Source organism: Gossypium hirsutum, chromosome D11, assembly GCF_007990345.1.
Source record: "Gossypium hirsutum isolate 1008001.06 chromosome D11, Gossypium_hirsutum_v2.1, whole genome shotgun sequence".
NCBI classification, from domain to species: Eukaryota; Viridiplantae; Streptophyta; class Magnoliopsida; order Malvales; family Malvaceae; genus Gossypium; species Gossypium hirsutum.
Window position 1 is genome coordinate 10,340,536 of NC_053447.1, and position 24,606 is coordinate 10,365,141.

A 24,606-nucleotide genomic window follows, 5' to 3' on the forward strand; every position below is an offset into this window, starting at 1 on the left:
ATAAATTTTTATTCCTATTTTAGACCACGCCAACATTCCCCACCTCCAATCTCTCCAAGTTTTGTTTTCATTCTCTTGTGTATATATGTTCCACTCCATCTCGTTTTCTACTTGTAATTTCATAACCAAGCTTTCCAAGTCTGTGCAATATGAAGGCAAGTCATTGGTTTAACAGCTTCATCGTACTGTTAGTCCTCATCCTGACGATGGACTTCCGCCATGGAATTTATTATGCTCGGGCTGATGCTGGCGGCACCGGCTTCGTTCAAACAACAGCAACTAAGTTTGTCATAAATGGAAAGCCTTTCTACTTGAATGGCTTCAATGCATATTGGATGATGATGTTTGCGTCTGACAATTCTACGAGGAGCAAGGTTACTGACGCATTTCGAGAAGCCTCCAAGTATGGCATGAACATAGCAAGAACTTGGGCGTTTAACGATGGTGATTACAAGCCTCTTCAGAATTCCCCTGGTTCTTACAATGAAGACGTCTTCAAGGTAGCACAGATGACTTCAATTTTTTATCTTTTGGCTACAGTTTTATAAATTACAATAAAAGGAAGGGGTTCTCCTTCTTATATGGTTAATTATTTTACAGGGACTGGACTTTGTTGTAGCGGAAGCTAACAAGTATGGAATTCATTTGATTCTGAGTTTGGCAAATAACTTCAAAGATTTCGGAGGAAAAGATAAATACGTTCAATGGGCAAAGCAACGAGGTCGGAACCTGAGCAAAGAAGATGATTTTTTTACAGACTCTGTTGTCAAAAAATACTACAAGAATCATATTAAGGTACGTTGGTTTACAGCTTTTGATTTTCTGTAACGTAATTGTATTAATTTCACGAATCCCATTTTCTCCCTTCTAATAAATGTTTGCAACTAATTCGGGGCGGTTTCTTTGGGTTTGGTCTTCAAATTCATGAAAAGTTGTCCAGTTTAGCAAGGATGGTGAAAAACTGAGAACCTAACCAAGGGACTTTGCCAGGTCCCTGGTACCTGGTTGGGTCCACTCTATGATTGCTGCCTTCATCCACGTAACTTTGAAGATCCAATGACTTCAATAGTCAAACCTTTTACACTTTTGTTAGGATGGAAAGAAAACAAAATTGATCTCTGTTTTCTAAAATTAGTGAATTTCTTTTTTTTTAGTGTTTTTTTTTTCGATAAGTGTTTTCCATGAAAAATTTAGGTGTTTTTATTTTTCTTTTTTATACCTTTGCGATTATTCCTATCGCCATTATCTACATATAATACGCTGGATATGTTTTTTGTTAAGAAATGGCTTAAAATTGGTAGTGGATTGTTGTTGTTGGTAGTGGGTTGTTGGTGGTAGTGGATTAGTGGATGGTTGTTGGTGTCCATTTTCAACCACAAATCTTTGCCAAAGTTTTGGACAATTATGTCCTTGAACTCTCTTATAAATAGAGAGGTTCATTAGCCATATTAATCATCCCAAACCAAGAGAGAGCAAAGCTTGTTCTTTGAAAGCTAGGATTTTAGCTTTCGGGTTTTCTATAGGGGTTGAGAGTTGTGAGGTTCTCGGGTTGTGTCTTGAGTGTAAAACACTTGTAATCTTCATCTTGTTATAGTGAAATTTCTTTTCGCCTCTGCCCGTGGACGTAGGCATTAAAGCCGAACCACGTAAATCCTTGTGTTCACTTTATTTTTCGTTCCGGTCAATTTACTTGTAGTCATATCGGAGTTCTCGAATCGATCCTTTCCGCAACAAATTGGTATCAGAGCGTAGTTGAAGGAGTGATAATATTTTCTGAATTGCCCTGTGACTGCAGCCTTGTCTGATCTTTCACATCAGGAAGAAAATATTATCATTCATTCAAAGGTTCCAAATTATGGCTACAAGTGTTTCATCGACTAAGTATGATGTCGAGAAATTTACCGGGAAAAATAGTTTCAGTTTATGGCGCATCAAGATGCGGGCAGTGCTGGTTCAACAAGGATTGCTAAAAGCATTGTCTGGTAAAGATAAATTACCAAGCACGCTTTCGGAAGAGCAAAAGGATGACATGCTAGAAAGAGCACATAGTGCTATTCTGCTATGTCTAGGAGATGAAGTGCTACGAGAAGTAGCGGATGAGAAAACCGCGTCCGGTTTGTGGCTCCGGTTAGAGAGCAAGTACATGACGAAGTCATTGACGAACCGGCTCTACCTCAAGCAAAGACTCTATGCCCTGAAGATGGAGGAAGGTACACCTGTTTCCCAGCACCTGGATAAATTCAATTCCATTATCATGGATTTGAATAATATCGATAACAAAATCGATGATGAGGACCAAGCAATAATTGTTTTGTGTTCTTTGCCTCCCTCGTATGAGAATTTTGTTGATACAATGATGTACGGTCGTGATGACCTGACTCTAGAGGAGGTGAAAAATGCCTTAAGTTCCAGTGAGTTGAGGAAGAAAATCACTGGTAAGGTGGTCGAAAACAATGAAGGCGAAGGCTTGGTTGCTCGAGGAAGATCCAAGGCAAAGGGTGGAAGTTCAAGTAAAAGCCATCCTAGATCGCAGTCCAAGAAGAGAATACAGTGCTACTACTGTAAGAAGTACGGGCACATGAAGGTAGATTGTCCGAAAAGGAAGGAGAAATCAGAATCACAGGAGCAACAAAATGATCGTGCGAATGTAGCTGATGCAGATTCTTCAAGTGATGCCGAGATCGTTCTTGCAGTATCCGACTCTTACGCTGGTGGGAGATGGATTCTTGATACGGGAGCTACATTTCATATAAGTACTTCGAAAGATGCATTCTCAACATACGAGAAGCATTCTGGTTCAGTACTAATGGGAAATGACCACGCATGTCAAGTCATGGGGATTGGCACAGTTCGTATAAAGATGTTTGACGGTATTGTTAGAACTCTAACTGATGTTCGGCACATTCCAGAAATGAAGAAAAATTTGATCTCTTTGAGTACGTTGGACAAGAAAGGCTTTCGGTACTCTGCTGAAGGTGGAGTTCTCAAGGTATTCTCGGGTGCTTTGACTGTGATACGTGGTAATTTGGAGCGGGGCCTTTACTTCCTCGATGGTTCCTCGGTTACAGGTGTTGCGGGAGTGTCATCATCAGATGATCTAGATTCTGACACCACGAAGTTATGGCATATGCGGCTCGGGCATATGAGCGAGAGAGGCTTATCGGTGCTAAGCAAACGAGGATTATTGTCTGGGCAGTGTACAGGAAAGTTGAATTTCTGTGAGCACTGCGTCTTCGGTAAGCAGACTCGGGTAAAGTTCAGCACTGGGATTCACAAGACAAAAGGCACAGTGGATTACTTCCATTCTGACCTTTGGGGGCCTTCTCCGACAATTTCTAAAGGTGGTTACAGATATCTGCTTACCTTTATCGATGATTACTCGAGAAAGGTTTGGGTGTATTTTCTGAAGAGCAAGTATGAGGTTCTCATCAACTTCAAGCAATTTAAAGCTTTGATCGAAAATCAAACAGGAAAGAAGATCAAGCGATTCCGGACGGATAATGGCTTGGAGTTTTGCTCAGGTGAATTCAATGAGTTCTGCAAAAATGAAGGAATAGTGAGACACCGCACTGTTCGTCGAACACCACAACAAAATGGAGTTGCAGAACGCATGAATAGAACTCTCTTGGAGCGAGCTCGTTGCATGCGATCAAATGCTGGGCTCGGTGAAGAATTTTGGGCTGAAGCTGTTAATACTGCTTGTTATTTGGTTAACAGATCTCCGTCAACAGCTATTGAGCTGAAGACTCCTGAGGAAGTATGGTCTGGTTCTCCTGCTGATTACTCTGGTTTAAGAGTGTTTGGCTGCCCTGCGTATGCTCATGTAAATGAGGGAAAACTCAAACCGAGGGCGAAGAAATGCATATTTCTTGGATACGGCCAAGGGGTGAAAGGATACAGGTTGTGGTGTCCTGATCCGGTTTCGTCCAAGTTCATCATCAGCAGAGATGTGACTTTTGATGAGTCATCCATGCTTCGATCCACCACAAATTCCCGGGAAAAGGAGGAGTCAGATAGAATGGGAGATCACGGTGTTGAGAAGCAGGTGGAGTGTCAGGTGGACGCTCCAATTCCTACGGAAGGTACTTCAGTCCAGGATGATCAAGTTGAGGTGCAAGATTCCGATGAAGATGAGTCACCTCAAGAAAAACCATATAGCATTGCCACTGGAAGAACGAAGAGACAAATCAAACCAAATCCGCGTTACGCTAATCTGGTGTCTTTCGCGCTCAGTGTGGCGGAGTCCATTGGTATAGAACCTTCCAGTTATAATGAGGCTGTCACGTGTGATGAGTCGGCACAGTGGGCAATTGCTATGAGTGAGGAGATAGAATCTCTTCACAAGAACCATACTTGGGAGTTGGTTAAGCCGCCAAGTAACCAGAAGATAGTTGGTTGCAAATGGGTCTTCAAGAAAAAGGAAGGCATCCTAGGGGTTGAAGCAACTAGATTCAAGGCACGATTGGTTGCTAAAGGCTTCACTCAGAAAGAGGGGATTGACTACAATGAAGTTTTCTCCCCAGTCGTAAAGCATTCTTCCATTCGTGTATTACTTGCCATGGTGGCCAAGTCTGATCTAGAACTTGAGCAGCTTGACGTAAAAACGGCGTTCTTGCATGGTGAGCTCGAGGAAACAATCTACATGCGTCAACCAGAGGGTTTTACAGTTCCTGGTAAAGAAGACCATGTCTGTCTATTAAAGAAGTCTTTATATGGATTGAAACAATCCCCAAGGCAGTGGTACAAGCGGTTTGATAGCTTCATGATTCAGCATGGTTACACAAGATGTGACTATGATGCTTGTGTCTATCATCGGAAGCTCTCAGATGGTTCGCACATTTATTTGTTGCTGTATGTTGATGACATGTTAATTGCTTCCAAAAACATGTCGGAAATCAACAAGTTAAAGTCGCAGTTGAGTGGTGAGTTCGAGATGAAGGATCTGGGTGCTGCCAAGAAAATTTTGGGCATGGATATTCACAGAGATCGCAAGGCGGGCAAGCTTCGTGTGTCGCAGAAGAACTACATTGAAAAGGTTCTTCAACGCTTCGGCATGGATAAAGCGAAAACTGTGAGTACTCCGTTGGCACCACATTTCAAACTCTCTGCAGAGTTGTCACCACAATCTGATGAAGAAAAGCAGCAAATGTCTCACATTCCATACTCGAGTGCAGTTGGAAGCGTGATGTATGCAATGGTTTGCACTCGTCCAGACATTTCACATGCAGTTAGTGTGGTCAGCAGATACATGAGTTGTCCTGGCAAGGAACACTGGCAGGCCGTGAAATGGATTCTCAGGTACTTGAGAGGTTCTGCAGATTTATGCTTGGTATATGATCAGAGTGACTGCACTAGCAGTGTCACGGGCTATGTGGACTCTGATTATGCTGGAGATCTGGACAAAAGAAGATCTCTGACGGGTTATGTTTTCACTTATTCTGGAGGAGCCATTAGTTGGAAAGCTGTGTTACAGTCTACCGTAGCCTTATCTACGACTGAGGCGGAATATATGGCGTTAGCAGAAGCAGTGAAAGAAGCATTGTGGATGAAAGGTCTAGTAAGCAGTTTGGGTTTACAACAGGATTTCACTGTTGTATTTTGCGATAGCCAGAGTGCCATACATCTGACTAAAAATCAGATGTTTCATGAACGGACCAAACACATTGATGTCAGATATCATTTTGTTCGGGAACATGTTACGCAAGGTGACATTGTTATCAGCAAGGTTGCTACCGAGAAGAATCCTGCAGATATGTTAACTAAGGTGATCCCTGCATATAAGTTCAAGCATTGCTTGGACTTGATAGGTATTCGGGATTGATTAGCGCCAGAGAGGCGTTTGGAAGAGGTGATCCAGTTCGAGGAATTCACTATGATGTTCAGCTTGGTAAATTTCAAGCCAAGGTGGAGATTTGTTAAGAAATGGCTTAAAATTGGTAGTGGATTGTTGTTGTTGGTAGTGGGTTGTTGGTGGTAGTGGATTAGTGGATGGTTGTTGGTGTCCATTTTCAACCACAAATCTTTGCCAAAGTTTTGGACAATTATGTCCTTGAACTCTCTTATAAATAGAGAGGTTCATTAGCCATATTAATCATCCCAAACCAAGAGAGAGCAAAGCTTGTTCTTTGAAAGCTAGGATTTTAGCTTTCGGGTTTTCTATAGGGGTTGAGAGTTGTGAGGTTCTCGGGTTGTGTCTTGAGTGTAAAACACTTGTAATCTTCATCTTGTTATAGTGAAATTTCTTTTCGCCTCTGCCCGTGGACGTAGGCATTAAAGCCGAACCACGTAAATCCTTGTGTTCACTTTATTTTTCGTTCCGGTCAATTTACTTGTAGTCATATCGGAGTTCTCGAATCGATCCTTTCCGCAACATTTTTAATAAGTCATACAATATAACAAGCAGGTACAGTATCCAATAATCAGAACTTGAATTGCAGGCAGTGCTCACGAGAATCAACACGATTACTGGAGTGGCATATAAAGACGATCCTATCATCTTTGCTTGGGAACTAATGAACGAGCCTCGTTGCCCCAGTGATCCATCTGGAGCTAATCTTCAGGTTCGATTTTCGAGCTAATTTTGCCAGTTGCATCATGTTAAGTCTTGTCTACGACACGTAAAAAAGCGACGCATGCAAATTGCAATAGCGTTACAAATGTGCTTTCTGATCATCATGTGAACACTAGCTAGAAAGAAGTAGCGAGTAATAAAGTAGTAAAGGTGAGAAAAGACATCAAATAAATTAGCTCTGTTTACAGTGGATTGACCTTAATTTCAATTCAAGGAAAATGAAATCAAGTCATTCCAGCTAAAAAAACCAAACCCAATTGAGTTGTCACATTGGTGGATGATCACGGATAAGAAGTGACTAGACTAGCGATGGAAAATATTGGTTTCTTCTTGTTATAAATTGATAAGAAACTTAAAAGCTGTTTTGGCTTGGAATGCGTAGCATACACGCATGTAACTCCACAGGGGAATCATATGAAGAAACCATCTAAGAGTAATTGAGAATCGGAATCCTGGTTCGATGTTTCGTAGTGACAGACAATTTTGCTGCTTTTGTTCTTTCTGTTTGTTTGGAATTTCAAGTTGTTGAAGTTTCCTCTAATAGGTTGTGGTTGGACATTTTCTTATGCCCACTTCACCCAAATTTTATAACCTACCTTTTATATTTCACCAACTTCTCAATCATATCTTACCAAAATTTGGAATTTGCTATACAGCTAATTGTATGAACTATTTGTTTAATACTTGTAATTCCCATACTGAGCTGATTTATGTTAGAACATATCAAAATTGTAGAGTCAGGGCTAAACAACTTGTTCCTTTTTTGCTGAATATAATTTACAGAATTGGGTAAAAGAAATGGCTGCACATGTGAAGTCCATTGATAATTATCACCTACTGGAAATAGGACTTGAAGGATTCTATGGGGAATCGATGCCAGAGAAGAAACAGTATAATCCAAATAGCTATTCCATTGGGACCGACTTCATTTCCAATAATCAGATCCCCGAGGTCGATTTTGCTACTATCCATATATACCCTGAGCAATGGTAATATCACAATTCAGTTCAGTAGCTCTTCTCCATGGGGGATTAAAACTAATGTTTGTTATGATTAAATGCTGCAATTGCAGGTTACCATCGACAAATTCAAGCGAAGAGGCCCAGCTTGGTTTTGTAGACAAATGGATTGAAGCCCATACCATGGACTGCAATTCAGTGCTGAAAAAACCACTGGTAATAGGAGAGTTTGGCAAGTCTTTCAAGCTGCCAGGTTACAGCTTAGAGAAAAGAAACGAGTATTTCCAGAGGATTTACAAAGCAATCTACAGCAGTGCCAGGAATGGGGGATCATGTGACGGTGGGCTGTTTTGGCAGCTCTTGAGCCTTGGAATGGATAACATGGGGGATGGTTACCAAGTTGTCTTAGAACAGAGCCCTTCCACTGCTTCTGTCATTGCTCAACAGTCTCGATTGCTATCATCTCTCACTTGAACTTCACAATCATTCCTTAATAAAAAATACATTGTTACTTTAATACGACAGGAGAAATCTTTGGATGAAATTAGGTACATTGGAACGAAGATAGCTACTAGCTCTACTACTGTTTTGTCAGAGATGGAGGCTGTTCATGCAAAATAAGGACTTTGAAACCAGCAAATTTTTTATTACATGGGATTTACATTAAGAGACCCTTCATTTTCACCATTTGGAGCTTAAACTAAGAAGCATTATTGTACACGTTAATTTCTAAGATATCAATCCTTATGTTTGAAACGATGAAATTTGGTGGCATCCTCATTCCTACATTACATAGCTTATCTTACAAACTGGTGCCCTTATTCACGGCACTTGCAAATCTCAAGCAAATGTATGTTATATTATATGTTGTCCACACTTCATTCAAACTTAAATCTACTTACTTATCACCATTCCTAAATATCTACTCTCTACATTTCACCCTTTTACAGTTTCGAAAAATGGATGTTAAATTCTTGGCATAAAATTTGAATATTATTATATTTTATTTTCTAGAAAATTAATTTTAAATCTCTAAAATTGAGAGGAAAAGTAACCCAAAGTTTTAAACTAAGTGACAAAGAAAAGAAAGAATAAAAATATTTTTTTAATTAAAACCAAGCTTTTCAAAATTAGATCGGTAATCGAATTGGCCAATCCATCGGTTCATCTGTTCAATTGGTCTGGATGATTTGATTAAATAAATTATTAAAAATTAAAAACTAGTTCAACTCGTATTTTAACCTAGTTGATTTAAATAACATTGCTTAAAACATATTATTTGTTATGGCTTAGAAGAAAATTAACCAAAATTATAAAAATGAATGATAAACGTTGTCATTATTTGTTTTGACATTAAAATGAGAGGAAAATTGTAAATAAAAAATCTCACACCAAATCTTGACATTTTTTTTTGTGGTATTGCACAATTAACTCATATTAGAGATATATCCATACCACACACACTATATTTTAAAGGAGTTGTCCAAATAAAAGCATTTCATTTAAATCTGGATAAATTTTATGATCAAACATCTTTTGACAATCAAAAATTTAAATCTTGACATTGCTGCTAATATAATAGAATAAATTGTAATTTAAAATTAAAGTGAACCAAACTCCATTGAGACTAGGCAAAATTATTAATCAATAAAACAAGAGTTTAGTTTTTCATTTGTTTAAATATTCCAAAGGTATTGCTTTTATTTTAAAACAGAAGAAATTTACTTTTCGAGCTGAGATATAAGATATTATCTATTTACTGGGATTTGTTCTTTGTTTATTAAATTTTCTTAACTCAATTTTTATTATAAGGGTAAATTATAGAATTAATCACTCAATTATTAATATTTTTTTGGTCACACAATTATAAAAAATTTCAATTTAATCACTAATATTTTAGGTTATTTTTATTTTGGTCACTCTTCGTTAAATGATTGGTGTGAACTTTTTTTAACCAGTATAATAATACATTTAGTCCTCAATGCTTAGATAGTTTATCAATTTCATCCTGAAACACATATAATTAAATATAAATTATGAAAGGCTCAATACGGCTTTGCAAGCAATAGTTGAATGGCTCAAACTGCTGTCGTGTACAAGGAACTTGGATCGGTTCTTCATTCAATTTTGGAGTGATTGTTATTAAGTGTAGCTTAAGAGTTTGAAGGTGAATAAGCCGAAAAAGTCAAGGGTAATTGGAATTAAGGTGTTTATTTATTCATGCTCTAAATGAATATGCTCATAATTCATAGCCAAACATTTCATAGCTGAGAAACATGTAAATGGGTTGATTACTTAAGCTGCTTCCTGAAACAGGATCTTATTTTCTTTATCAAATCATATGCATACTGTTGCTGCTGTATTTCTAAAGTTTTTCTTTTGCTTCTATTTTAGTAATATTGTAGTCAGGTCTGTGATGCATTTTTTGAACCCTGAAACAGTAGACCACCTTTAGGTGAGATTAATAGAACAATAATTTGATTATTGTTTACTTCCATGGCCATCAAATATAAAAGCAAAATTCTCATGCATTACTGTGTCAATAAAGGACGCATAAAATCAAATTACAAATAGCAAAGGGAAGAAAATGAATGGGGCACATCATATGTAGATTAGAAACATTCAGGTGGTGGCTTAGATATAGGGTAAGAAACATGAGGATTATTCAGCACTATGGATAAAGCAAGCAGTGAGCAGGGGGGATGGGCAAAGCTTGGTTTAAGATTGAGACTTGTCCCACTTGAGGGGCTTCACAACTTCCCAGGTGAAGTCAGGGTCGTCCCTTCCAAAATGTCCATAGGCAGCTGTCTTCAAGAATCGGTTATTGCCACCCCTCTTCAGGTCCAGGTTGTTGGTGATCATGCCAGGCCTAAAGTCGAAGTTCTCCTTCACAATTTGGAGGATTTCCTTGTCTGGAATCTTTCCAGTTCCGTAGCTGTCAACGAAGACAGACAAGGGCTCGGGCACACCAATTGCATAGGAGACTTGCACGAGGCACCTTCGGGCAAGGCCATTTGCTACAATGCTCTTGGCAGCCTGCCTAACAATGTAAGCACCACTCCTGTCAACCTTGGTAGGATCTTTTCCGGAAAATGCACCACCACCGTGGGCTCCCCAGCCACCATAAGTGTCAATGATGATCTTACGTCCAGTAAGACCAGCATCACCGTGAGGGCCACCAATGACAAAGCGGCCAGATGGGTTAAGGTGGAAGATTGTCTTCTCATCGAGGTACTTTTCAGGGATGACAGGCTTGATAACATGCTCTTTGAGGTCAGCAGCAATTTCATCGTTAGTAACAGTCTCGTCGTGCTGGGTGGAGATGAGGACAGTGTGAACACGAACCGGAACCATGGCTCCATTATCGTTGTTGTACTCAACAGTAACCTGGGTTTTACCATCAGGCCTTAGCCAAGGGCAAGTCCCATTCTTCCTAACCTCAGTAAGACGAGCCCCAAGCTTAGTTGCGAGGACATGGCTTAGGGGCATAAGTTCAGGGGTTTCATCAGTAGCATAACCAAACATGTGGCCCTGGTCACCGGCTCCAATCTCTTCGGGACGCTTTGTAAAGTGGCCATGGACACCCTGGGCAATATCAGGACTCTGCTGCTCAATATTAACAAGGACCTTGCAGTTGTCAGCATCAAGACCCACATCATCAGAAACAAATCCAATGGAGCGGCATGTGTCACGGACAATCTTCTCGTAGTCTACATTGGCCTTGGTGGTAATCTCTCCAAACACCATGACCATGTTAGTCTTGGTGCATGTTTCACAGGCAACCTTGCTGTCAGGGTCCTGAGCGAGGCAGGCGTCAAGCACTGCATCAGAGATCTGGTCACAGAGCTTGTCAGGGTGACCCTCGTTTACTGACTCAGATGTGAATAGAAAGGTCTCCATTCTAAGCCTGCACACATATAACCCACGCACATATCTATATCATGACGGTAAAAAAAATCACATTAAAATTCATAAACTTCCATCAATTTAAAAGAACCATAATGATGTTAGATACTGGAGAGAGAAAAAAAATACAGTTCCAGTAGATATTACTGAGAACTCAAAACTGAACCAACTTTTTAAGTAAAATAAATAAATTCTATCAGAGTTTAAGATATCAGTAGTAAAGGACAACCGGCAATGATTACTTCAAGTCAACTCGAAGTTGTACTCCAAACAAAATGACCTTTTTTTGCAAAGAAACTCCATAAATATTCCAAAAGCCAAAACTCAGAATCTCAGACCTTTTAGAATTACCAGAAACCAATATGCTAAAATCGCAAAAACAAACAGAAAACTACATAGATCTGCAAGCATTTCAATCCAATTTAACTAGAGAGAGAGAGAGAGAATACAAAGACAGAACAGTCATTTTCCGCTGCTACTACAAACACCAAAGCAAGATCTCCAAACAAAAACGACAGAACAAAGCGATAAAAGAAGAAGAAGAGTAAATGGGCAGAAAAGGCAACCTGGAAAAATAATTCCGAACGGATCTGAGTCTTTAGTTGCGAGAGTGCTTAGCAGACCAGAACTCTAAAGAAGCGGAACTCGACGACACAAAGAATCTAGCCAGGAACCGGAAATTTATAGTGAAATTAGATGTATATGTTAACTGGTTAAGGGGTTTAGTCAGTTTTGGTAGGAATCTGGTAAGGTCAGGATCAGACGGCTGATATAAAAAGTTGGGGAAAACAAAACGGGAGCCGTTGGATATGTCGGATCGCGACTTGTAACTTGCAAGTGTTTTGGTGAGAGAGAGAGAGAGACATGCTTGTTTTTTCATGGAAAACAAACATTGGTTGGTTATTTAAGGCTTAAAAAAAATGAAATTTATCGGGAAATCTGGCTCACTCACCAACCTCTTCTGGTGATTAAGCTTTCATGGTTTGCTTCATTGGTGAATGAGATGGCAACGCGTCAACTAGGCAAAGTAGTGTGTACAGTGCAGGGGGCATTTGTACCTTTTATTTGGTATAGGTAAATAAATAAAAATCAAGGATAGAGAATCCAAAATTTTGTTAAATTTGGATTTAAATAAAAAATTAGTATATTCAAAATGAATAAATGACTTGAACCAAAAACTAACAAACAAACAGTCTGGAATGGATGCCCATAAAAGCTTAGCTACATTATGGTATAGGTGATTTTCCAAAACTTGGGGAGTACTGATGAGATGACAGCGGGAGGGAATGGATATAAATAATTTTACCCTTTCCCAATCTTCCTTCACATGTCTGGTCAGAGGATTTTGGGTGTATGCTTTTTTATCTATCCATAAATTAAAAGCCTAATTATACTTTCTTTTAATTTCTAGGAAATTAATTTAAGGTGTTTAGAGTGTTTTTTTTTTTAGCTCAAAGGTATCGTCGCATCGACATTACTGATGTTATATATTTGAGTAATTAAAATTTTAATTATTAATTGGAACAAATTATTAGGTAATTACATACAATATATATATACACACATCCTGAAGCTGTAAATCAATAATCACTTTGAACAAACATATGATTCAATTCCATTGCTTTTTCATCAAGCTAAAACCTACATATTTATACTTATATAATTTGTAATTTGAGTTGAACAACCATTGGAAGCTTAAGTTAAACAAATTACTATTTGATGAATCGAGGAAAAGGTGAGGTATTTTGTGAGTTAAATATGTGGGGCTTAGCCCAATTCAAATTCCGAAGCAGAAAAAGGTCGATATTGTGGGCTTAAAATGGGCTAGAGTCGGCCTATGAAAGGAATAGAAAATTATTAAAATGCGGTGAGCGTGGATCGAACACGCGACCTTCAGATCTTCAGTCTGACGCTCTCCCAACTGAGCTATCCCCGCCTGACGATTATTGTTAGCATATTAAAATTATTATTTTAATATTTTTTTAATTTAATTTGAGTTCTATAAATAGACGGCGTCGATGAATACTTCTCGGTTAACTGTCTACTTCCATTTTTGTAGGTTTCGTGTAGTTATAAAAGATAGTCTCAATCGGCTCGATTCGCCTGCGTTGCAATGGGAAAGATCCCCTCTTTTAAGGATGAATTCACTTTCGGTTCGCTTCTCTAAACAAAATTCTTCTTCCTTATAACCTTCCCTGTTTTTTTTCCCTTAATTTAGTTGGTTCTTTGTTCTAAATTGACTCGCAGACCAAAGGCTTGAAGAATCCCGCGATATCATTGCCAAATATCCCAATCGGGTCCCTGTAAGTTTTCCGATTCCTCTCCTTCGACGTATCTTTTGGTCAAACCTTTGTATTCCCAGAATTCTGTCTTTTTTTTTTCATAAGTATGATCAATTTAAGTTTTTTATCCATGGACTTGTTTCTTTATTTGTTGAATATGGTTCATTATAGTTATCAAGACTTTATACTATTTACAGGTGAGATGAGATGAACTTAATCGCTTTTGCCCCTCCATGGATTATGGCTTTTTCTTAAAAAGGAATTAGCTAGCTGGTTATTGCTAAAATCCGGGGTTTTGATACTCCTTTTTTGTTCTTCTCATTTTTGTAGGTGATTGTGGAAAGATACTCAAAAGCAGATCTTCCAGAAATGGAAAAGAAAAAGTAAGTTTCAGTGTTGGCCAACAACAATTTGCTCTTAATTTCATGCTTTTATTGTATATCTACCTTACAATTCCTCTTTTTTTTTAAAGACACAAACTCTGCCTAATGCATTGAGACTAGTAATGATGGGTGCTCCTTTTTTATTAAAAAAATGTAATTATCAAGATTGTGGCATGCTGAATTCTGTAGATATAAAGATAAAAGTGGGAAACTCGGTTCTAAAATTGCTAAAAAAGGATTCACTTAAGAGTTCTCCCACAGTTTAGACTTAGGTCTTGAGTAGATATGCAAATAATAATTTCTTGTTAAAAGATAAAAGGGCCGAGTAAATCTGTGCCGCACTTTTCGATTTATAGGTATCTGGTTCCTCGGGACATGTCTGTTGGACAATTCATTCATATCTTAAGCTTGAGACTTCGTCTGAGCCCTGGAAAAGCACTGTTTGTGTTTGTGAAGAACACGTTGCCACAAACAGGTAAAGCCACAATAGGATTATGTCATATGTTTTTGTTGCGTTGAAAGTTTCTCAAGCTTTTTGCTATGACCTGTATTTGCAGCTACGCTTATGGACTCTCTCTATGAATCTTTCAAAGAGGATGATGGTTTTCTGTATATGTGTTACAGCAGTGAGAAAACCTTTGGTTGTGCTACTAATCAGATTACTCAAGTGTAAGCTTTGTGCATTATTGTAAAGTTCCTTGGTTCCTTTCGTTCTCTGGATGATGGATCCTCAATATTGAAGCTCAGCCTGGTATTGTAGTGTTGTAGCTTGCATCACTCATTCTGTAAATCCTTATAACATTAACTCATTCTACAAGTTATTGTTATCAATATCAATGAACTTGAACACAAATATGTAATCTTGCATTCATTGTGTGACTTCGTATTGACATCTCAATTCTGTTTCTATGATGTTGTATTTTGTTGTCTAATGGGAAAAGAGACCCTCACTTAAGGATTATTGAAACTATTATTTTTGAAAGTTATTTTTTTCAGACACTGGTGCTAAAGTTAACATATGACAGTTTCTTAATAACATCACTGCCAGTATAAAATAATAATAATCTTTAAGTTCTTGCATCAGTTTGATTTCGATTTGACCACCTATAAATTTCATTTTGTTGGTTGAATTTCGCATTGCTGGTTTACTATATTGTGACTATTTATTATAGGGAAAAAAGAACTCAGATGCATCTATGAACCAAGGAACCTTTAAAAATACACATTCTCGGACAAACCAGAAATCTTCAACTTTGTATACTCCCACTATATGGGTTTCTTTTACTCGGTGAAATGCAATGAACAGCTAGGCTAGTTTTTGTGAGTCCTTTATAAACCCAGGCCTTAAATGGAATCTATTGCCAACACGTAACATCATACAAAACTGGAACAGTTTAAGAACAGTTAAGGTCATTCCCCAAGAGAAGTTGTGACCTACTTTGGTCTTGGATTTATCACTTACGAAAAGAGTTTCTTACTTACTTCTTCCAAACACCCCGTACGGGCAATTGCCCAGTGGAGATTTGGCTGCTATCAAGATTGTTATCTAACGCTTCAGGATCAGGGTCTGGCTCAGAAACTTTTAGGTTCAACGTTGCTGCCATTGACCATCGCCCAGCTGAACTTGCAGAGCTTAACTGCGGAAATCCATTACTATTTCCAAGTGATGTTTCAGCTGCAACATTTGTTGCTGGTCTAACCTGACTTGATCTGCTTGCTGCTTGTAGAAGCCTGTGTCTTGTTTCTGGCCATTCCTGGGCTGAACTCAAAACATTTGTATTCGCATTCTTCTGGCGCCTTAGATGCGCTGCCATAGTGTTAATAGGCAAGCCATCTGAGCTATGTTTAGGTGTTTGTTGACTGGTGCTGGCAGGCGTGGAGAGAGGAGGAAAAGATGTTCCTTGCAAAGGTGCAACCCTAGAACCTCCCCCTAATGCTTGAAGGTATCTAGAAGATGATTCACAAACTGCAGCAGATAACAATTCAAAAGGCTGGACAAGTGGATAAATATCATTTATGTCTCCACAATCAGAGTCCGCCTGCGTAGAAGATGATGCTGGTGGATCACTAGCCGTCTCCAAACTTGCCTCAATGGCCATTGAAAGTTGATGGTCATTATCAGATGGCTCATACCGAGATGTTCTCTCCCTTCCACGACGAGTATCATCATTTCTTCGACGATATCGAAAGCTTGTTGGTATCTGGAAGAGTACAATTAATTAACAAAACAACAAGGAAGTAACCAACTCATCAGAAAAAGATACATAAAAGTGAATGAATTAAGGAAAATGCAACTTATGAGGAGCCCACAAATTAAGAGGAAGATACATACTTGTAAAGCAGCACTGCGCTGTGCACGAGACATGCGACCTCCATGTTCAATGGTATTATGCCTCTGAAAGGACACAAAAGGGAAAAAGCAATAACTGCCTATGAGAAAAGGAAAAATTGAGCTATACTAAGGACACTCAAATAACCGAAAAGATATGCCCCAAGGACTCACCTTTAGTTCAGCTTCAGACTGAAAGACAATAAATTTTTCGGCAAGGCACGTCTCATCCTCACATAGGTAATGATCTCGGAGAAAATGAATCTGTGGCAGATGATTTCCATAGTCTCAATTAACTTTCGAGGATAAAAAGGGGGAAAAGAGAGAAAGCAACAGAAATATAGAAATCATCTTGCCTCAAGGTCGTTATAGTTCTTGTAATATTCATATTGTCCAGGATGCTGTCTGCATTGAACATTGAACAAGCAAAAATAAGCCCACTTGTTTTAGGACGTATTCAAAGAATTGGTACCAGGAAGACCCTCATTACCTTTGGCAGATATGACATGTATAGTGCTCTGTGGACATGTGAGAGTATAACTCTGTATCACCATAAAATGGAGACTTGCAGAATTCACACATGGGATGCCCCATGAAGCCACCTCTCTCACTCTCAGTTCCATCCACCTCTGAGTCACCTGTGTTTATATGTTGATTTAACTGTGCCCTAGTATATAGCTTTTGTTCACAGATAAATACCTACATTGTCCAAAATAAACCAATGAGAAAATTGATGCGTTCACAAAGCTTTTCTTGATGGACAAACAACTGACTCAACAAAAAAGAGGAATGCTCCACAATGGTCATACTCATACCTTCCGACCTTCCAGACACAGGCTGCACATAACCAATCTGTGCTGATGAAACAAATGGCCTTTTAACTGTTCAATGTTCCTAAATTTTCCTCTCCGTTTGATCCCAGCATTGGATTGCTCTTCTATTTTGTCACATACACTGCAAGAAAGCCTGCACATTGCCTTGATCATCCTGTACTGATCAACATCATCAAAAAATGCATGTGTATCCTCATGGTACCAGTATGAACCCACCCGGCCTTCCCTTACTTCAGTTGGCAATACAGAGAAATCATTGATCATCCTCGTGTAATCCCCTAGAGCCTGGAACAAGAGCAGAATACTTATCATACATGTGCGTGTCTATATAAACAACAGGTGAATTTATAAACAATACCAAACGCTATAATTACGGTAGTTTCAATTCGAAATCGACATTGGCGATAAAAAGAAGAAAGAGGAAAGCTCTAACCTTAGTGACAAAGATGACGTTGGACTCAGTCTTGCAGATGCAGCAAAGACGATCGTTGCAGATGAAGCGGAGACGAGCAACACACGTGGAGCACACGTCTCGGTGACCACACGCGCCGTATGCAACCCATTCCAAATTGTCAGCACAAACCACGCAGCTGTCATCCATCTCCGTTTATTGGTTATATTCTAGGAATCCCTAATCGCACTACCCAATTGATCGGAGAATTAACGCTGTGAAGAAAAATAATATATGAAAATCTTAAATTGTTTTTGTTCAGAGAGAAATAATTCATATTTACAGTGGTGTTGTACTTCAGTTAAATGAAAAGGAAAATTAGTTGATGACATCGGATTTGGATGGTTCATAGAAGGAGAGGAGGCGGCGCACGGATCTGGGAAGTTACCGCCTACTAGCCGGAAACATGGAAGGTGAGAAATCAAAATTATAAAATATTTTAAAATTAATGTAAAATATAAGTGATAATTTAAAGCTGTAAATGTAAGAATCAGTAAATTAGCATAATTTATTATTTATATATTAACACCTCGCTAAATATAGTTTATAGATGTAGAGAGTATGAATTGGACAAAGAAAAAATCTAATTGGAAGTCGGCGTACGTGCAGACCAAGTAAGGTTATAGCTGTGATATCAACTTGCTCGTCAAACATTAAAAGGGAAAGGAGAGACAACTCTTGAATTTTAAAAGACTATTGATGAATATTTTGGTCAAAATAAGGATGCAAGGCAAATGGCGAATTGGCTCACCATTTTAATTTTTTGTATTTTTTTTCTTTAAATTTATATTATTTGCTTAATCACTCTAAACTAAATGGAAAAATTAATGTTTATTAAGTTTGCTGATGAAGCATCTACAGGACAATCCAAGTTGATGCTATACTAATCATTATTTTTTAAAAAATTAAAAAATATAAAAATTATTATTTATAAATTTTTTTAGTTTTTAAACAAGTTTTAAGCTTTTAAAATTATTTATTACAATTTATTTTAAAATTTTAAAATAAAAAATTAATTAATAATTGGCATAGCATCTATTTTAAGGTAAATTGACAAATAAAGGCTAAATTGATCAGAGGATTAAGACAAATGAGCAAAAAGATTAAAAGCATTAAAAACTTTTGCATTTAGGGGCTTGAAAATTGGCTCCCCGTTGAGGGAGAATATCCATACACTTAATCCCTTTGTTAATAGCGAGCATCTCCTTCCTCTTTAGGAGTGTCCTATAACTATAGACAATATTAAAAAGATAAATATTAGTAACAAAATTACTAGAAATAAGGTATAATCAATTTTATGAAATTATAAATTATTATAAGGATGAAATTATACTTTAATCTTTGAAAATTTATTATTCATTTCTAACTTCTAAAACAATTTTCTAATTTCAGACCATCACACAAAATCAATAAATTTACTTGTACACTTGTAGCATTAGGGATATGTCTGTGAGAGCCTCAATACCAACTACTCAACTAGTCCCTTATGATCACTTCTACTCCAGTAATTCCAAAATTTCCCATCGAAGAGACATTAGTGTTGAGTTTCAACCATCATTATGTAGTTGTTTTCCATGTAACCAGGATCAAGGTTTAGAGATAGCATAAAATTCCACTTTTCTTTCTATCGCCTTGACCACACACAAATTGTCCACAGACCGAGTATTGAAGACAACTGTTCTTTGAAACCCAAATTTGCCAAAGTTCGGTTTAAGATGGAACTTAGTATTGGTTGAAGGTCCGATCTAAGGTAGACATAAACTATGTGCAACGTCTTCCTTCCAGCCGATAACCTATGTAATTAAATGGAATTCTTCCTTACTAATACCTAAATTAGTTAAGTAATTTTTTCTGCAAGGAAACAAACATTATTCTGTTAACTAAACCCACCATGAAAAATATAATATATGAATTTTGAATATAGAATAATGTGATGTTGTTTCAAGGCAGAAAAGTTGGATTACTTGTGTAGTACTTCCATTAGGATTGGCAAATACAATGGCAGCTTGTTGACATGGCAAAGACATTTAAACTGATAAAAATTACTTCCACAATGTACAACATCCCTTTTAATCTGTTTGTCTATGGAGTTTTTTGTCTCCCTTTCATAGGTGAGGCTTGTTTGAGCCGTCATGGCTCTCCCTCTCCCTTGGTGAACAAGGTCTCTGTCCCCTTTGCTTGGAAGCCGTGTTCTGCTTTGAAGGTTCTCTTTATGATGAGCCCCTTTTGGGCTTGTCAAGCCCCTTGTGTTGTTTTTGAACTTCTCTATTCGTTTTTTAAGTTGCTTCAATGTGTTCATTGCCATGGGAAGCGAGGGCCTTTACGGAGAACTTTGTCCCCCTGATGGTTGCCCGCAAAGGTTATTATTGCCGCAAGTCTCCCTTGCTTTCATGTTTAATGCTGATGAGAGCTTGATTACAGTGGAGATGCTCCCTCACCTGTCTGGCTTGAGATTAAGGTTTCTTATCTCTTTTGGGCCTTTAACTTGGGGGACTTATTTTTTGTAACCCTTTTTAAGGAAAGTCTCACATTTGATCAAATTAAAAAGATTCAACATAAACAAAATTCATATTTAATTTTTTAAATATGTTTAACCTATAAAAGGTGATTAAATTTTTTTAAATAAATTAAAGGTCATTATGAATAATTATCTCGTGTCATCCTTCCAATTCTTAATCTCCCTCGTAAGAATTGGAGCAAATAATTAGATGCTACATTTAGACTTTAATTTAAGTCCATTATATATGTTAAATATAAAACAATTACATTCAAATGTAATTACTTATATGATTTTTTAAAAATAATATTTTATTTTTGATATTTAACCATGGAAATGATTACTCTCTGTCTCAGCTACCACCATACTAGTTTAAAGTGCTTTTATCTACATGGAATAGAAGGCTTCATGGAACCTGCAACACAGGTTCAGACTGACACTTCAGTTGAATTTTGGATGAATAAAAATACTTTACGTTAGGGCTTAGTTGGGCTGTGTAATGCGGTCAATCGCAAGATCAATGACCCAATAAGTAAAATGAGCATGGGTAGATACGTACTTTCAAGTCACACAATGCCGTACAACCAATACTCTCCTCTTATTTTAGAACCCTAGCCGCTGTACTTCTACTCCCATTTTTCTTTGCGCATCTTCACCCATCGCCAAGATGCAGATCTTCGTCAAAACCCTAACGGGGAAGACTATAACCCTAGAGGTCGAGTCTTCCGACACCATTGACAATGTCAAAGCTAAGATCCAAGACAAGGAAGGCATTCCACCTGACCAACAACGTCTTATCTTCGCCGGCAAGCAACTCGAAGATGGCCGCACCTTAGCCGACTACAACATCCAGAAGGAATCCACTCTCCACCTTGTCCTCCGTCTCAGGGGAGGTGCGAAGAAGAGAAAGAAGAAGACCTACACCAAGCCCAAGAAGATCAAGCACAAGAAGAAGAAGGTCAAGCTCGCCGTCCTCCAGTTTTACAAGGTGGATGAGTCCGGTAAGGTTCAGAGACTGAGAAAAGAGTGCCCTAATGCGGAATGTGGCGCCGGGACCTTCATGGCTAACCATTTTGATAGGCACTATTGCGGTAAGTGTGGGCTCACTTACGTTTACCAGAAGGCTGGTGGGGATTGAGTAGAGTCCGGTTCTACCTGCGGTTAGTGTCTTGCAAAAAATTGAATCTATAGCTATTTTTCTTTACAATATGAACATTAGGATTTTGATTTTCCGTAATCGTTGAACTTTTTTAAATTTATGTATGCTTTATTATGTTATGATACTTTGGATATGATTTTGGAGTTTTGAATGATTTATCAAATCAGCTTTTTGAATCAAATTATGTGGTATTCTACTTATTTATGTTTTGTTGATGATTCGATTTGCTTTTTTTTTACTTATTTATTATGTTTTATTTTTGGCTATGTTGGATTTGTGTATGCGTGAAATTTGGGATTTACCAGAGGCTGCATAAGCCATGTATTTAAGTTTCTATGAATATTTCCTACCTTCGAGGCATAGCAAGTTATGATTGATTGAGAATGATGGGTGATGGCCTACTTTGCTTCATATGCCACACATGCTATGGGATTTATAGAGCAGAGTGGATATCCTGCACATTGAATTATGGGCTTCAGCTTTGCGTTATTCCTGAGTCTACTATCTGTATTGGTTTATTAGTATTCTCTTATCACTCTAATTGATGTCATCGTATATTAAGTTGATAGGCTGGTATATTGAAGAAATATCCAACCAAGAGCCTTTCTGATCCCTGCAAATGCAATGATATGCTTATTGTTTAGTGTCAATTGCATTGCTGGAGGTTATTGTACAAATTCGAGATAATAGTGCCTGTTATAAGATTCTTTTTATGAAATTGTTTACCATTTGGAAAATGAATTTTCGGAGGATGAAAAAAAGTGTAGCTAGTTGGGAAAATGGACGGAGATGAAATTGCCTTCATCCTACGGTTCTAGTTACCTGAATCAGAGTTGTATTCCCCCCTTCTGATCACCCTAATTCGTAACTAAAGAATGAAGTTTGTAGTAGCCTCTTTATGTGTTGCATTGGTCTAATCCATTTTGTTAGTGATATGCTTATTGGAAGGAAAGTCATCTGGTCATTTCCTAAAGCTTATTGTTTCTTACTCTTATGCTTTTTTTAGCTTCACAACAAGCTTGTTAATTAATTGAGGTAAAAAAAAATTGTTCTCATGATTTAATCCTTGAGAACAGATATTTCACTAGTCGACTGGGATTGTTTTTCTTTTCACCTGTGTTTGTTGCTAGAAATAGAAAGCTAAAGCTCATGTAAGGTCAGTTCTTTATTGCTTTTGAGAAGTGCTTTTGAGAAATTTGAGTCTTTGGCATTGTTGTCAAAAAGTGCTTTTTAAAAATAAAATGTTCATTTTAGACCTGAGATTATAAAGTAACAAATATGTATTTAAATAATGTTTAAATTAGTTAATATTATGATATTTTAGCAAAAATATAAAAAAAATTTTATTATAACTTATTGTTAATATTTTAATATATAATTTTAATTTTAAATATTTCTAAGTAATTAATATTAATTATTTATAAAATTTAATTAGAATATATAAAATATATTTAAATATTTAAATATAAAAATTAAATATTTATAATTAGATATTGACACGATTGTATTATTGTAGAAGTTATTTTTTATTTTTAATCAATGCTTTTAACACATTTGTATTATTTTATTTTAAAATGTAGTTGAATATATAACTCATATTATATACTAACATAACATAGAAAACATAAACTTAACGAATTAAAATATTACATATATTTGGATTAAAGTTTTAAAAAGGGATAATATTTATATACCAAATATAAATACTAAAAATTTGTCAATAGCATTTACAATTTAAAGTGAATTCATTAAACTAGATGATATAGCATCTCTTGTTAATTTCATTTCAAATCCACTTGAATTGTTTGATTCACCGTCATCATCACCATCATCGTCGTCGTCGTCATCATCACTTTCTTGACCATGCGCATTTTCTAAATCAATAATATTCTCATATGTCCAGTTAATAATATCTTCGTATTCCATAAAATCTGCATCATTTCGATCGACATGTTTTCGGATAAAATTGTGTATTGTCATTGTAGCAACAACGATCATCGTTTGCTTCTCAAAATTATAACTTGGCATATCTCTTAAAATGGCTCATTTTTTTTCAAAACACCAAAAGTTCGTTTAATCACGCTACGTAATGATGAATGTGAATGATTGAATACTTTTTTACCAGATACCGGTCTACCTCTACGAAAGTCAGGTAAATGATATCGCTGACCTCTATATGGTCCAAGATAACCTTTCATTTGAGAATATCTAGAATCAACAAGATAATATTTTCCTACAAGTCATAATATAACAAACAATTAATCATAATACTTTATTAAAATTATCAATTAAAGAACTTATACTTTATTATTTAAAAAATCACATATAAAAAAAATATCTAACCATTTGGTGGGTGCGAAAATTTGTATTTCGGATCTCGCATCAAGAAATATTCTAGTGTCATGTGCCGATCCTTCCCATCCAGCCATGACAAAGGTAAAACACATATTAAAATCACATATTGCCATAACATTTTGAGTCGGGATACATTTTCTTCCAATATAGGGAATTTGTTCATTTGATGGAAGAATAGCGGCAATGTGAGTACCATCAATTGCACCAATGCAATCCTTAACAAATAATCATATTACTCTCGTGCATATTTTTAGTCAACAAAATATATTAAAATATAATAATATAAAATTAAATTTTTACCTTAAAATACGGCATATATCTAGAATCATTACGTATTTGTTCGGGTATTGAGCTAAAAAAAAATCTTCGGGTGCAATTAGATCAACGGCCATCCTTGAAACTTTCTCAAGCACAATTGCAAAGTGTCGACTTATTGTTGATCCAGACCTCTGAAATCTTTCTCGACATTAGAAAACTTTTGCACCGGTGCCCAAGATGTATAAAAAAATTCCCAACATTTCAGTAGAAGATATGCTTCTTGAAGTTTGCAAGTTGTATCTTGTCTCCAAAACTCTCAACAAACTTGTGAATACCATTTTAGACATCCTAAAATTAATCATACAACGTGATTCATGACCGTCGAGGATCTCTCGGATCCATGTCTCACCTGACTGTTTTGAATCCATGCATGGTTGCCTCAATATATACTTCTCGTAATATAATTGCACGGAAGAAGATGCAGCAACAAATAATCGATTAAAACATTCCATGCGTTGTAAAATCTCTTTCTTTTCCCTTTCATCATCATTTTCATCACCGCTGTAATTCTCAACTATACTCATCACCTGTGAATAAATTTTATATCCAAAATCATATATAAA

At 37.1% G+C, this 24,606-nt stretch overlaps 5 protein-coding genes and 1 non-coding gene across 8 annotated transcripts; 3 read left to right on the forward strand and 3 right to left on the reverse strand.

Moving 5' to 3' along the window:
• Positions 1-8,294, forward strand: LOC107912288 (mannan endo-1,4-beta-mannosidase 4). Of its 2 annotated transcripts, XM_016840391.2 has the most exons (5): positions 20-500; positions 601-795; positions 6,438-6,560; positions 7,355-7,560; positions 7,644-8,294. In XM_016840391.2, exons 1-5 carry the CDS (start codon positions 150-152, stop codon positions 8,002-8,004), a joined length of 1,236 nt encoding a protein of 411 aa, XP_016695880.1. In that variant the 5' UTR covers positions 20-149; the 3' UTR covers positions 8,005-8,294. The 2 variants fall into 2 exon arrangements, with proteins under 2 accessions (XP_040961931.1, XP_016695880.1); XM_041105997.1 differs by lacking the exon at positions 6,438-6,560 and having other exon boundaries at positions 1-500.
• A 1,746-nt stretch (positions 8,295-10,040) lies between these two features.
• Positions 10,041-12,312, reverse strand: LOC107912289 (S-adenosylmethionine synthase 2). Its single transcript, XM_016840392.2, has 2 exons — positions 12,003-12,312; positions 10,041-11,437 (listed from the first exon to the last, which is right to left on the reverse strand). The coding sequence occupies exon 2, from the start codon at positions 11,428-11,430 to the stop codon at positions 10,249-10,251; it is 1,182 nt and encodes a 393-aa protein (XP_016695881.1). The 5' UTR covers positions 11,431-11,437; positions 12,003-12,312; the 3' UTR covers positions 10,041-10,248.
• A 987-nt stretch (positions 12,313-13,299) lies between these two features.
• Positions 13,300-13,372, reverse strand: TRNAF-GAA (transfer RNA phenylalanine (anticodon GAA)). The gene has a single exon. It is a non-coding gene; the product is annotated as a tRNA-Phe (tRNA).
• Positions 13,373-13,449: 77 nt separating this feature from the next.
• On the forward strand, positions 13,450-15,062 carry LOC107912292 (autophagy-related protein 8i). The gene is made up of 5 exons (XM_016840395.2): positions 13,450-13,589; positions 13,684-13,739; positions 14,049-14,101; positions 14,458-14,576; positions 14,659-15,062. Exons 1-5 carry the CDS (start codon positions 13,550-13,552, stop codon positions 14,772-14,774), a joined length of 384 nt encoding a protein of 127 aa, XP_016695884.2. The 5' UTR covers positions 13,450-13,549; the 3' UTR covers positions 14,775-15,062.
• A 128-nt stretch (positions 15,063-15,190) lies between these two features.
• Positions 15,191-18,530, reverse strand: LOC107912290 (E3 ubiquitin-protein ligase hel2). Of its 2 annotated transcripts, XM_016840394.2 has the most exons (8): positions 18,011-18,530; positions 17,697-17,929; positions 17,246-17,548; positions 16,921-17,129; positions 16,787-16,835; positions 16,605-16,694; positions 16,434-16,496; positions 15,191-16,302 (listed from the first exon to the last, which is right to left on the reverse strand). In XM_016840394.2, the coding sequence occupies exons 2-8, from the start codon at positions 17,862-17,864 to the stop codon at positions 15,580-15,582; spliced, it is 1,605 nt and encodes a 534-aa protein (XP_016695883.1). In that variant the 5' UTR covers positions 17,865-17,929; positions 18,011-18,530; the 3' UTR covers positions 15,191-15,579. The 2 variants fall into 2 exon arrangements, with proteins under 2 accessions (XP_016695883.1, XP_016695882.1); XM_016840393.2 differs by having other exon boundaries at positions 17,697-18,530.
• Positions 18,531-20,598: 2,068 nt separating this feature from the next.
• Positions 20,599-21,551, forward strand: LOC107912293 (ubiquitin-40S ribosomal protein S27a). Its single transcript, XM_016840396.2, has one exon. It carries the CDS (start codon positions 20,879-20,881, stop codon positions 21,347-21,349), a length of 471 nt encoding a protein of 156 aa, XP_016695885.1. The 5' UTR covers positions 20,599-20,878; the 3' UTR covers positions 21,350-21,551.
• The last annotated feature ends 3,055 nt before the right edge of the window (positions 21,552-24,606 follow it).